The sequence below is a fragment of the Engraulis encrasicolus genome, chromosome 10 (genome assembly GCF_034702125.1).
Source record: "Engraulis encrasicolus isolate BLACKSEA-1 chromosome 10, IST_EnEncr_1.0, whole genome shotgun sequence".
Taxonomy (NCBI): domain Eukaryota; kingdom Metazoa; phylum Chordata; class Actinopteri; order Clupeiformes; family Engraulidae; genus Engraulis; species Engraulis encrasicolus.
In genome coordinates, this window is record NC_085866.1 from 35695307 (window position 1) to 35710337 (window position 15031).

Sequence of the window (15031 nt, forward strand, 5' to 3'; positions counted from 1 at the left end):
GCAATCCTATGGCAGCCATGCCCCTTTAGGACACTAGGAGAATGGACGGCGCTCAATGGAAAGCCATGCCCATTTAGAGACCAGACTTGATCCCACTTAGTTGCATTGGTGACGCATGGTTTGATTTATCTAGGTTACCATACTGAAAATCTTTGATGCAATGATGGGTGTGATTTGCAATGTGAGAGTTGAAACCAAGATTGGGTCATTTGCATACCTCCAAAAAGCAGTGTTGTGTGGTTTTGGCTGTCCTTAATCAGACACTGGGTCTTTCTCAAATGCAAGGCCAGTGTCCTTCCAAGTGTATCAGCCTAATTAGGCACGCCCAGTGATTGGATACCCTTTATTAGTCATACCCAGTGATTGGATATTCTGTAGAGTTCACCAAAAAGTATCCAATCACTGGGCGTGACTAATTAGGCTGATACACTTGGAAGGACACTGGCCTTGCATTTGAGAAAGACCCATTGAGTTTGACAAACACACTTCCCGCAAGGCAACAGCTGTAGAATTTACCCGATTGCCTTCTCCAAATTGGTCTTTCACAAAATAGCACCTAACATTCATTTTGAAGGAGGAAGCGTAGGCCTAAATCGCTGTATGCTTTGAGCAACTGCCATACACTTTTTTTCAGGGCAAGATAATGGTATTCTACGCCACAAGTTCACAGCTCATATAATATACTATATACAATGTTAAAGTTGTATTAAACTTGTAAAATTACACAGAAACAATAGCTAGTGAAATGGAGTGATGTGCAACCTTGATCCACTGTAAATAAGGACAATGGATTGTAACTAAATAACCTGGTTTTACCTGTCCAAATTCAACCAGGTGAGAGTTGAACCCGTTTGAATTGGACAGGTAGAAGCATGTGATTTGGAATATGTGGTGCTGGATTGCAACTAATGAATCCAGGTTGCCCATCAGTGGTGAGCTGCGCGTGTGTCCCCTACCTGCAGGGCTGAGTTCATGAAGCAGGTGTTGCCCAGGTTGGTGAGGCCGCACACCCCCGGCTGTCCTCTGTACGAGTCCTGCTCCTCCACAGAGTTCCTCCTGGAGCACATACAAACAAAAACATCTTACCTCACCTTTTGGCTTAGAATATGCACGCCCTCTGTCTGTGTCTGGCCATTTTTGCTTGTCGGTATGTCTCTGCCTAGTATCTATGTCTATATTTACCTTTGCCTGCCTTTCCATAAATCTAACCCTCTTTCACTCGCACTCACACACACACAAACACACACACACTTTGTAAATAACACCCACATCTTGTCCTAATTGTGGGTTTTAACAAACACAATTGTATCTGATGACAGCCACAACACCCATACACACCCATCTCATCTCCCCTCCCATTTCCTCCTAAGCTCTAACCCAAAAACCACAGCAAGAGGAGGAAAGTCAAGTTTGTTTCTGTTTCCCCACGGTGGGAAGATGGGGTGTGTGTGTGTGTGTGTGTGTGTGTGTGTGTGTGTACTCAACTCACATGATCTGGGGCCTCGAGCTGGGCCAGGTCCCATCCGCATTTCTCATCTCCATGATCACTGTCTGCAACACAAGCAGGAGCAAGTCTCAGCAACGCCTGCCACCCGGCCCACAGGAAGAGGAGGTGGTGGAGGTGGTGGTGGTGGAGGAGGAGGAGGAGAGGGAGTAGTGGTATGACCACCAACAGACATGTCTGGACTGGACCTGAAGTGAGTGCACTATGTATGCAGGCTGGCGCGATGGCCTAGGGTGGGATGCAGTGAGTAGGGGGTGGAGGTTGCTGGGATATGGGAAAGAGGATGAATGTGGGACAGGACAGGAGGTACGAATCATTCTTTTGTGGTTGTGAATCAGCAAAATGCTGACCTCCACGATGGGAAAGCGCAATAGAACGGGCAATCAAATCGGGGTTCCGAACAAAAACTCGGAGCAGTTCAGTCAGTGTAGTTCTTAAGTGTTCTCAGACATTTGTATTGTCTCCAACTGTTGCAATGGAATGCATTTATAACGGATGTTGGGGGAACTAAATCAGGGTATATCGACAATTTTCAAAAGAAAGGGGCAGTAATGACTTGGGGTTGGGGCTGCTCTGGGACAGATGATGTGAATCACTTTGAATAGGGATCTGGGGACTGCTAATGAGTAGGGGGTTGAGGTGTCCTGAGGTAAACGGTAGATTTATGATGTTGAATAAGAGATAGGGGGTAATTAGGGATTTCCCAGGGGAGAGGGTAGTGATTCTCAACAGTAGCTCTACAGCCCCCCTGGAGACGTTTGAGAGCCCTTGGGGTCGTTGTGAGGGGGGAGCAAATGGGAGGTGTTGGGAAGACGCATTCAAAGTGAATGGAAGCCCTCACATCATTCTAGAAAGCAGTATAATAACACGGTAGAATCAATAATGGAATACAGAGCATAGTATACCACATAGCCAATTATTTAGCATCAGACTGTGCGGTCTTCATAATCTTTAACTCTATGCGGTTGGGCGGGGGCCGTTGGCTGGCTTGTGATGAGGTCAGGGGGGCATTTCTTCAACAAAAAGAAGAGGTTGAGAACCAATCGGGTAGAAGAGGAGGATGGAATGGTTGAGATAGAGTGTAGAATCTTGTCCAATAAGGAAAGGGGGTAGGAGTAGGGTGTCAGCAAGTCTGGCTGAGTGCTGCTGCTGATAGTGCATTTGAGAGTAGGATTAAAGTGATCAAAGTGGCGCATAAATGTATAAATAGCATGCCGTAACTCTAGACATACTGTATCTTCATTAAGTGAATGATTGCATTGCATTACGCACACACATTAGCGCATTGCCACTCAAGTCAGTGGAAGGGTGTGAAAAAGTGCCCCTTCGTGAGAGAAATTGAGACAGCGCGTGAAATGTATCAATGAGAGAAAGAGAGTATCTTCATGTGTGACAAATGTGTATGTAACAGAGTGTATGGGTGTGTTGGACAAGGACAGATTGAGAGAGGAGATAGAGAACAACATACTGTGAAGTGTGTATCTGCATGTGACAGAGAAAGAGAGAACAGAAAGAAAGAGAGAACAGAAAGAAAGAAAGAAAGAAAGAAAGAAAGAAAGAAAGAAAGAAAGAAAGAAAGAAAGAAAGAAAGAAAGAAAGAAAGAAAGAGAGACAGAAAGAGTGACAGACAGAGAGACAGACAGAGAGACAGACAGAGACATGCACACAGCATGTTTGAGTGGTGTATGCGTGAATGCACTGCATATCCTCCTGTCCTCCATCTCACCGTGCCGGTGCAAGAAAGAAAGAAGAACAGAAAGAAAGAAAGAATGAAAGAAAGAAAGAGACAGACAGACAGACAGCCATAGACATAGACACAGAATGTGAGTGGTGTAGTGGTGTAGTGGTGTATGCCTGACTGCACTGCTCATTCTCCTGTCGTCCATCTCACCATGCCGGAGCTGAGGCAGGAGTCCAGCACAGAGACGTAGACATTCCTCAGGCGCTCGCAGCTGGTGTCGGAGCTCTTCATCCAGAGCCGCGTCTCCGCACTCTCACCCACCTCAAACTGCCTCCTCATCACCTTCTCGATGGTCTCTGTAGGGGAGTCACACAGCAGCACAGACAAATTTAGCAGCGCCATTACGTACACACTTAACCCCGGCCACCTCCATGACGGGCAGATTGGCGGTTTTTTTTTTCCGTTTTCGTTTTTTTTAGGCTGTGACACAGCAGTTTAAAATCAGGTCAGACTGACCTTTTTATAACATGGAGTAAAGGACATACACACACAGTCACACCTTCAGCCACAGATGCACACATGCATACACTCATTAAGGTTATCTACAACATAACTGCAAGTGTTAAGATACAATTACACACAGCTATCAGTTGGGTTGTAAAACTTCACAACTAATAAGAGCGTTGTTTGCCTACAGCCTAACAGTGTAGGTCACATGTCAATCAGAGAAGGTAAGGGGAGATGTCGTGATAGCAACAGGGTTTACTTCCCCCTTCTAGCGGAACAGCTACCATGCGTGCCATTTTAAAATCCTCCCAAGTACAGGGAAACTGGGGGGTATTTTGAGTATGGGGTCAAGTGCAGAGTGTAAATCAATTAGGGGGGATGGGATCCTAATCTGGGGGAATCATACCACAATCCACCCAAACACAAACAAACTGTGGGGTATGAATATGGGGTCAAGTGCACAGTGTGAACCATGATCACTAATTAGGGGGTATTGGATGTTGATCAGAGGGAAATCATATCAACCAGTGCCCCAAAGCTAACCTCTTCTAATAACATGACTTGGCTATATGATAATCTGGCACCCAAAGTAACTGGCAAACCTCCTAATTGATAGGTCGTTACTAATTAAGATTTAAGATTTCTCATGGCACTTGACAAACAAATGGATAAATGGTCTTCTTTTACGCATCAACACCTGACTTGCCAACGTTTACCACAATACTCCATCCTTGGAACAATACCCGGAAAAACGTCATACAAAAAACACAACAAGACGACAATACAAACAAAGGCAACACTCACGTATGGTGTCCACTCTGCTGAACTGCGCGGTCACGACATTGTCCATGTTGCTGTGTAGACAGAGGAAGATCTCCACAGGATACACTTCCACTTTCACAGTGCTGGGGAGGTCCACAACCTGTCAAGACAGCAGCAGATGCTGAATATGCTCACAACAACAACAACAACAACAACAACAACAACAACAACAAGAACTGAATGGATTAATATTTCTAAGTTAGTAGTCAAATCAAAGAAAAGCAATAGTATAGTTTAGTATCCAGTGTTTCCCATACATTGAGGAAACTATGGCGGCCCGCCATAGTTTAAATTTGGCCGCCATAGTTTCCGAAAATGAAAAAAAAAAAATGTTTTTTGTTTTGTTTTTTACGATTTCCGTTTTTGTTAAAAACGATTTGAATAACGATTTCCTTCGCATTTTCCTCCTGGAGTAAATACATCCTATAGAGAAAACCACTAGTGCTTGAAAGACAGAGGGATCAAAAGCCTAGTAGCCTAGTTAACTTGGGTTTGGGAGCAATAAAAAAAAAAACCTTCAGAGAAGGGACAGTTGGGATGAGTTTACTAACACTCCCCAGGCTTTGTTTTACAGTTGTAATGAGTTAGGTGACAGGCCTTCATTGACGAGGCAGAGGAGACATCGGGCTACATATAGAAATTAATGTGTAATGAATGTGAATATAGATAAATGTGTAATATGTTGTTCAGCCCTTTTAATGGGAGGAATTTTGAAAAACTGGCCCTGTGACCAGCACCCCTCATGTAGAATGTGTACGCCTATATGTGTGTGGGGAAAAGGCATAGCCTACCCTCTTAGACCCTATTTGTTTATGCGTTAACAATTTCACAGTAATCTTAAATTCTTATCTCTGCTCCTTTCATTACATAGACCCCTGCATGTGTATTATGTAGCCTTATTTCTCAAAATATAAATGGCTGAAATGTAGGCCTAGGCCTATAGTTTCTCCATGCGCCAATGTCATACTGTACTCATTGTTTTGCCATTTTGCATTTACACTGCGCGAATACACCACCCACGCCCCCCCGACCCCCCCCCCCCCCCGACCCCACGAAAAAAAAAAGGGCCAGTGAAAAGACCCCCCCCCCGGACAAAAAAAAAAATCCCGGCTGCCCCCATAGTTTCCAAAATGTCTGTGGGAAACACTGGTATCCTTGATCAGAATTGGACATGGCTAAAATCTTGTTGTGCGTGTGTGTGCGTGTGCGCGCGCATCATCGATTTTTGTTTAGTTTTCAACAGCACTGAAGTCCATGTGTAAACATTACTCAACTTTGTGTCACCATGGAACAAACAGAATCATCTACCCCATTTAGGCCTATGAGCTGAGCCAAGATCAACAGAAAAACACATGCCCAACACTAAATGTCTGCAGAGCCAAGCTGGTTACAGTACCTTTCGCTCTAAGGCGGGTTGATCATCCACCAAGCCATACCAGGCCAGCAATTTGCGCCAAGCCTCAGCCGGGATCAACACAAAGTCCTCATTCTCCACCAGACGCTCCTTCAGATGGTACGAGTCTAAATCTGTAGGCAGGGGGATTAACACCATTTGATTAGTCAATCAATGCACTGTTATGTACAGCAACATCTATTCCATGCCAAACTTATTCAATTATATTTTTTCCTATATTTTTAGGTTGTCTCATATTGAGACTTAGAAAAGCAGTCATCTGTTGGATCTCTGACTGATCGCCATTACTTTCAGAACGGCCAACTGATACACGTAAAAGGGTGTAGAAGTGTGAATCTGGGGGGATTAACAACATTTGTTATCCATCAAGGAAATTATTTTCCTCCAACATTATCTGCACCATTTTCTGATGCGTTTCACGTCTGCTGATGTTGAATTGAGTTGAAAACTTTATTGCAGACTCAAAATGGTCCATATAAAACCATAAAAAAACACATAAGAAACATACAGGACATCACAAACACCAAGACATTGATACATACAGACATTTATACCAGTGCTACCACAATTCCGAGGAATATCTTGTGTCACTCTTCCTGGTATCAGCAAATGCAGATATTATACCATTGTTCGATTTAACAAGTCTAAGTCTCGGCGACGCCGCGTTTGCCTGCTATGCGCCCAAGAGATGGAACACCCTCCCCATCGAGATCCGATCAGCCACCTCCGTCGACTCCTTTAAGAAGCAGCTGAAGACCCACCTCTTCATCCTTGCCAACTCCTAGCTGCCAAGACGTCATAGTGTCCCAGCCGCCGCAGCGCCCTTACTACTCGCAATCCAGCCCTGGCAGGGGGCTCCCCTAGGTGGCCGCTGGTCTCTGCCTGAGGTTTCTTCCTGACTACAGGGGGTCTTTTTTCTCAGACCTCACTGAGCTTTTTTTCCCCCTCACAAACTATGAATCAAGCGAAAGGGAGTTTTTCCTCACCCCTGACGCCACCAGGGGCCGCACCTGAGCGCCCAATCTCTGTGTGACTATCTATGACTTATGATAGGCCCAGCCACTATGGACCTTACACATCTAAGAATCCTGGTCCTAACCTACATTGACCTTATGACTCTACATTCTCTGTCTATCTCTTCTTCCTCTGCCTTCCTGCTTTTTCTGCCTCTCCTCTATACCTCTCCTTTTAAATCTATCTCTCCTCTCCTTTTAATTCTATCTCTAACAATGTTTTTTTCCCATTTGTTAAGCACTTTGAGTTACATGCCTTGTATGACACAGTGCTATACAAATACAATTATTATTATTATTATTATTATTATTACCCATAAATCTATACATAAAATTCCTCAACAGTGCATGAAAAGTGGGGACCCCACAATTAAAAAACAAAGTGCTAGCGCTTGTCCATCTTGGGATCTTAAGGAGAATCCTGAATCCATCACTGTATGCCACCTACAGTTTCTTCAGCATGGCTGTATTGAGACTATGAAAAAGTGGGACTCATAAAAACTAGGGTGCTTCGTCCGGACGTGCCTACGTCACTAGTGATGCGCGTCCTTGTTGCTGAACTGTAGTGGGCACTGCACTGGGACTCACTAGTTTCAAACAAGCGATTTAGGGTTAGGTTTAGGGTTAAGGTTAGGGTTAGGTTTAGAGTTAAGATTAGGGACGGTATGGATGATTGTCATGGCCACGCATCAAACGTCGTCTGCAACAAGGACACGCATCGCTATTGTGACGTAGGCACGTAATACCGCCTCCTGACGAAACAACCTAGAATTTCATTGTCTCATGAAAAAGTGCTCATCTGTTAGATCCAAGTTCCCAGATCCCTGTTACCTTAGTAACAAACAACTGATGCAAGAACAAAATGTCTTAGAAGGCATCAACATCATTCTATTGTGTTGTCATGGACAGTTCATTAAAGCCATTTCTACACCAGAACATACAAATTTAAGATATTCCATGCGACGGTAATCTGTCACACCCAAACTCGTAGACGGAGCATGGTCTTGCAAACGTCCTATACAGGGCTCTAAATTACCTTTTGTCATCACCAGCCAAAATGGCTAGTAGATGTTAATCTTACTAGCCAAAAAGACTCATTAATGGGTCAAAGTGGCTAGTAAGTTGGGCTTGCCTGGCTCTTGCCTGATCTGTAGTTCTGCGCAGCGCGCTACACACACACACACACACTTACAGAGGTCTGGTAGGAACCAGGTTAGGTCTTTTCAACCAGTCAAACTGAAATTTCACCAGCATTTGGCCGGTTGGCTGGTGTTCATTTAGAGCCCTGGTCCTACGTGCCAGAGGATCTCAGTCACGAGGATCGACGAAAATGTTCCAAATACCTCTGTGTGCTACTGAACAGAGGCACAACCGTTCAGTGATTTTATTGGTTCTGGATTTTTCCGAAGCAAGAGGCAGTGAGAACAGCCAAGCTGGCCAGAATGACTGGAACATGAAATGCAGTGCATGACCACATGCAGTATGGTGTGCCTAGGCTGTTGTGTTGGATTTTGACAAAGAGATACTTACCCTCAAAGAGTTCTGTGTTGTCAATCTGACCAGGGAATGAAGAGGAGTTCTGATCTCCGGTCTTAACATACTCTTTCCACTGTTCAAACCACCTTCTCTCCACCAAATACCTTCAGGGGAAAAGAGACGTGCATCTTACATGACTGAAAACATTACATCAAGATGTAGACCCACAAATGGCATCAATTCTGGAGTCAAAAAGCAAAAACAATGTTCTGTTCTCCCTTACTCAGGTGACTTTACTGTGTAGCTGACCCCAGAGCCATCTTTATTACTTACTTAATTATTATTATTATTATTATTATTATTATTATTACATTGCATTTGGCAGACACCTTTTAACCAAAGTTACTTACAATCGATCTATGTAAATATTATATTTATGTCTCTGGCTGACCCATCTTAATGAGCAGCTCATGATCAGCTGATTCCAAACAGGTTGGAGGGTTTTTACCTTCTTTACACTTCTTACTCTTACAACAGTGTTAGTGAGAAACTATCCTCACTTGTCAGTTGACCTGTCTGATGCATATATTTCTGCATGATTACAATGACTTTTGCTTTTTCCACATGTCATGTTGCAGTGACACAGGCAGAAAGAGTTGACCTCATGTTAGACATCCACTTGCTGTTATGCAAACACTGGCTAATGGGTCATGTTGAAGGGAAGGAGTGTAAACAGAGAATGACACAACACAACACCCACTCCCTGCTGTTGACATGCCATTTCTACTGAAACTGACTTATGGTAAACTAACAGGAAGCATGCACTTTTTTTAAAGCCATGGTTAGGAGAAAAACGAAAGTAACTGGAGACAAGTAGGTTGATTACCTCTGGAAAGTGAAACTTAGGGATCAACCAGACTGAATGTCCAACTGAACGCAACGTTTCAAAGGCTTTAATTGCATTTTTCAGGCTAATCTCATACATTAGAATTGAATCTGAGCATGGCGCAAAAAAGGCAATATTATAACCATCCCTTTAGCAGTTAAGCAGTTGTATTTACATTAGCTGCCGTTAGCTAACGTTAGCATTATGGTAGTTCAATGCATGCTTAATTGGCACAAATTATTTAGTACGTCCGACGAAACAAAGCGGTAGATTAGATAGTTAATTGTAAAACATTCCATATTTTACAAAGACGCAGTCAATGTTCACATTGGACCGTAAAGCATTACAGTAGCGACTACACCAGTTTGCTACATGGCTAGCAAGGATAGCACAAAAAGTCACCAAACGTCACCAGCTTATTTCAGAGACCCATCATATTAGCCAACAGCTAACGACACGTTGGATCACATAGCAGCCGTGCACTAGCAAAGCAGAGATCAACAGGACATGTGCAAATTGGCCAAGAGCACCGAACCATGTAAATGAGAAACAAAGAATAAGGTGCACGCGTATTAATTGGCAGTTGTCCAAACAAATAATGCCGATTTTCACATGTTATTAAGCGTCGGTGTTTGCTCTACGTGAGTGTCAGAACAGAGGGCGGTAAGAACCTACCAACTATCCCCCGCTCGGAGTTCATGATTCTGCACAATGTTCTCGATCTCTCGGCGCTGGGTCTCCAGTCCAGGAGGTTCTGATGCCGAGGCAGAAGTAGTAGCAGCCATGATTATTCATAAATATCAATAAAGCTCAGGATAGATCCACCGCATACAGACCCTGGAATATTAAGTATCTGCAGGAAGTAGGAAGTGGTTTTACAGTGACAACTTCCTTGCCAGTAAAAGGGCGTGTTTTGATTTTCATACGGGTGTGGACAGCAAGCAGGCAGCAGGGTGCCAGTCCAACAGCAACTTTTAACCCCCATTACCTTCTGTCTTTTCCTAATTGATATAGGCTACACTTGCAACAATTAGTCATCTCTCATATTAATTAATTAAGTTAATTAGTCTTCTAAACTCTTGGCTTAGGCCTACCAAAATCTATGTCGAAAACACTGTCTTTTTTCTGGACAGTGCTTGAGAATCTCAGAATCTAATTGTATTGCATAGGGCAGGCATAGTCGTTGTGACAGCTATGTAAAGTCCTGCTGCTGTGCCAAGTCTTCACTCTTTAATGTAAGCCCACTGTCATTGTCATTGCACGCAAATGTATTGCCCTCAGTGGCCACAAGGTGTCAACATATTATTAGACCTATTGAATGGGGAAGAAAAATACACTGCAGGGAAAGGCTGAATTATTCATTCACACATATTTATATGAATTATTTTCTTTGTATCTTTTACTTTCCCAACATTTTTTGTATTTATTAATTTCCTAATCCTCTTACCCTGATATGTTACACAATAATGCCTGTAGTTATCAATTTACTGCAGTTCATAATCTGACAAGCAACAGTTGAAGCTGCAAAATTTTGACAGTCTGTTCATTTATCATGGAAAGCAAAGCCCTGAAAACTGGACAGGGGCTTCTGCCCAGCACAGCACAGCACAGACATTTTATGTTTGTCAGTGGGCATGCTCGTTCTGAAATACATTTTACATCCTGTGAAGGCTTACCTTGAACCACAAAGGTCCTTGGTCCCTTTCATCTAGTCATCATGAAAGAAAAAGCACACACACACAAAAGGTAGTGTGTGCAGATGAATCACGCAATACCAACAGGCCATCCGTGTCTTTTGTAGCGGAGCACATCAGGGATTTAAATATTTCAAACTCAGGATGAAACAAACACAATAAAACTTATCAATAATTTCTAACAATCCCTGTGAACGTTCAAGGGCCCGTGTCAACCTAATACAATGTGTGCTTTGGAATTTGGCCTCATTGAAATTACATAAGTCTGGCTAACATTATTGCAATGAAAAAATAACTGGGAAGCTCTTTTGTTTTTTTGTTTTTTTGAACATTGGATGAGTCTTGAGAGGTTAATCAATTTTTAATTCCAATTTTTTTAGACTCAAGTGCGCACACACACACATCACCATCATCGTAGTGGCTATTGGTCTTAACAGAGGAGACAAAAAGACTGTTTCATTAAAACATTTATTCTAACATGCATGGTACCATGGACATAACAATGTCTCTATGACCAAATCTTAGACTCATCCAAGAGAAGTGGCTTTTTAGTTTAAAAGTACAACAATCCTATGAATGTGAAAATTAAAATGGGAGATTGTTCTCAGTTCACATTAAAACACCTGAGTTCCTTACAGTACAAAAAGAAATAGTCACTGCTCCAACCTTAACCATAATCTTTAGATATATACAAATAGTTCAAGTAATAAAAATGAAATGGTTCTTTTTTCTTGTAATACTGTAATGGTACTGAATAAAAAATGTTGTGACGTCACACCACCTCTGAAGCCTAGCATTATAAGCCTTACCGCAAATAATATTTTCATTTTCATGACATACCATTTTCCATGAAAAAAATGCATCTATCAGAGGCCCCAAGAAAGTTATAACTGCATTTAAGCAATAATATGTTAAACTAATTATATAGCCATGTGCCATACTAGCCATATCAGGTTTCTGACATGTCACATGAGCCACAAAGACCACTCTGATAGTAAGACTTTGGTTCTAGAAGTCATCTTAGTCCACATCCATGTGAATGGACCGCCCGAGCATGATGAAATGCTGTTTCCTACTGTATTATTGCAAACAGTACACTCCACACAGTCATTGTGTGCCACCCGCATACTTAGGCCTAATTATACTCTAAGGGTTAAATTGAGAACTAATTATAGGAATCTTAATTTACATGAGAACGCAGTCAAGCTATATGGACCACAGCTTGAAAGAGTGACGGTGAAATTAGTGGAAGCAAAACACAACACACAGATGGCTGAGAACTTCGGAGCCAAAAACTGAAATTCGTCATTGACCATTCCAACATCACCATAGTTTAATGCTAATTAAGTGGTTTGCATGCATTTTTCTTTCATCCTTGCAAGAAATGAGATACCAGTACCCATGAGCACATTTTTTTTTTCATTTCACCATTTCACCTATGTTCTATATTTACAACCTTGAAATGAAATGTATGCCTTCGTTTGTTATTCCCAGGTGGGCTTGGGACTCCATAAACACTGTGCACATGCTAGATGTTTTCTTTTAAAACTGGTGAAGTCACAGAAATCCAAAAAAATATGACTTGTGCTTATGAATTTAAAAGAGAAAGCACTTTGTAACTATGAATAACCTTAATCAATTCATAAACATATCAACAGTGCTGTGTTATCTTCCTGTGCATATGCTTTCCTTACGGTGTTGCCACACTGCAAATGGATAGAGTGTACAATGATATGTATGAAAAACAGGGTGCTAGGTCTTGCAGGGAAATAGCTTGCTCATGACTAACGCCTCTGGGGTATTTCAGACCTGTAAATGAAAGGATCCTACAAATATATATATATATATAAAAAAGACCCATGCATTGATTTTCTTTTCACATTACTCATTCAGTACAACAGAGCTGTGCTTTTCATGTCAGCATGGGATCCAAATTTGGTGGCGTGGCAGTCAGCTTTACTGCTTCTTCTTTCCGAGCAAAATGGCTGGAGTCACACACACACGCACAGACAGACATACAGTACAAAGATCACGAAGAAGCCCATGCTGCTATTTCAGTAGACACACAAGAGAGAGAGAGAGAGAGAGAGAGAGAGAGAGAGAGAGAGAGAGAGAGAGAGAGAGAGAGAGAGAGAGAGAGAGAGAGAGACGTCATAAGTCATGATCAACTGTCGCTGCTGTGTCCAGTCTCCTCCAGTACGTAGCAGTGCCCAGGGCTGGACAACGGCCAAAAATGACACGAGCATTTTTGGCAGAGACCGGCCCCTCACACGGTAGTCCAGATGCACCAAGGGGCCACCCCATTTAAATCGTTGCCTGGTCTCGAAGAGAAAAATAATAACAAAAAAGCATCGGCCCTTTGGGGACTGTCGGTCCTCTGGAAAAATGCCCTATATGCCAAATTACCAGTCCAGCTCTGGCAGTGCCAACCAGTCTCTTCATCTTAAGGGGGCGACGAGGGGGGTTTCCTCAATCCTCATGGCTTCCCATGGCAATCCACATAGATACGGTAGTGTGTAATGAGGCTTGGATCCTTTTGATAGTCTCTTTTACAAACATGTGCTCTGAAGCATTTCAAGTTTCGCCAAGAGAACGTTTTTTTGTGCTACTCCATCTGTTTTTCCCTCCAAACCTAGCTCACCACAGTCATTTTAATGAGCCAGGGCTGCAGGCGGTGCTGACTTCGCGGTGACCGGAAGGATCTGGGTACTCTATCTAAGCTATTAATACAGTATACAGCAGCAATATTGTCTTGCTCAAAGTCTATTTGTCGTCGAGGCCCGCGGATAGAGAAGGATCCATCTTGGGCTACCTGTCAAAACAAAGCAGACAATATGTACATCAATGGGCAGTAGAATTGATTGCCTAAATTCCACTGAGTAGGCTACTGTCTCAGAACAGTTGCAAGAGTAGGATTCTACTGAAAGCAAATATTATAATAGGGCCTATGTAGACTGTACAGTGTGGCAATATGTGTTTCTTGGAACACAGGCATAAGTACTGGTCTTCAATATAACACGTGCCAAAAAACACGATTCCTGACAAGCAAGAATAAGTAACTAACCCCTTAACACAAGGTATGAAGTTCTTCAGAAATGAGAATATAATGGGCTTGCATGTTCCATGTTTTCTTCCATACGATATATGATCAACTCAAGCTGTTCATGTTTCATGACATGCACAACCGTTCAGAGTCAATGAACCGTGCAGCCATTGCTATACATGGGGTCTTTAACCCGTTTACTCATATTTCCTGTCAAGATACATATACTGTATGACAACAAGAAATAAGGCTCGTTGGAGAAATATATCCCACAGATGACTCTATAACTTAAGGCACGAACTGGAAAACAGAGATAAAAGGCTTTGTCCTTGGTATATTTGAGCAAGAGTAAATAGGCTGTTGCATCACGATTTCCTCGATGGCGAAGCAATGGGCTTTATTTCCCCCTCTCAGCAACTATTAATAACGGCAGACAGGCGAATCGCATGATTTCTCTTTAAGCAACATAATTCATAAAGCGTTCGCTTTTTCAATATCCTGTCAAAACGATAAGACTTTTTAATCTTAATAATAGCCTTTGAGATGACAGGCAAAGTGTTCCAAAGCCACTGGAAAAGCAGGGAGGCATCCACACAGCAGCAAAATATTTGTATTATCCCTATGCAGGAAAAAAAAACAGCTGCACATATGAGCAATGACATCTCCTGATTAATAGCAAGGATAGCAACCATCTTTGTATTTAGGGAGGGTTGCCAGCCGTGAAGCATTTTAAGGTGTAAACAGAGTGTGATGACTGCCAAAATGGGAGGATGAATGGCGGAGATATGAGCCATTTGATTTCACTTGCAATAGAACTGGCTCAGAGCAGAGGCTGCTGCTGCTTCAGTTCATGCAGAGTACAATAGACAAGGCTGCGAGCTTCAGGAGGGGGAGGAGACGACTAATGCATTTTCAGGTAATCCAAAGACTCATTTGGAGATGTCATCTTTGCCTAAAACCTATCACTGTTGACAAAAGAATTATCTGGCAG

At 42.6% G+C, this 15031-nt stretch overlaps 2 protein-coding genes across 2 annotated transcripts in view; both read right to left on the reverse strand.

The window, feature by feature from the left end:
* Positions 1 to 10160, reverse strand: part of usp11 (ubiquitin specific peptidase 11) — a 37515-nt gene extending 27355 nt beyond the window's left edge. The window contains exons 1-7 of the mRNA XM_063208725.1: positions 9979 to 10160; positions 8472 to 8581; positions 5911 to 6041; positions 4497 to 4614; positions 3396 to 3541; positions 1490 to 1551; positions 957 to 1056 (exon numbers count right to left, since the gene is read on the reverse strand). Of these exons, the coding sequence (XP_063064795.1) occupies positions 957 to 1056; positions 1490 to 1551; positions 3396 to 3541; positions 4497 to 4614; positions 5911 to 6041; positions 8472 to 8581; positions 9979 to 10088 (777 nt within the window). The 5' untranslated portion in view covers positions 10089 to 10160. The remainder of the gene's footprint in view (positions 1 to 956; positions 1057 to 1489; positions 1552 to 3395; positions 3542 to 4496; positions 4615 to 5910; positions 6042 to 8471; positions 8582 to 9978) is intronic.
* A 3564-nt stretch (positions 10161 to 13724) lies between these two features.
* grm6a (glutamate receptor, metabotropic 6a) overlaps positions 13725 to 15031 on the reverse strand; it is a 57448-nt gene continuing 56141 nt past the window's right edge. The window contains exon 12 of the mRNA XM_063207599.1: positions 13725 to 13805. The gene's annotated coding sequence lies outside the window, so the exon portion shown is untranslated. The remainder of the gene's footprint in view (positions 13806 to 15031) is intronic.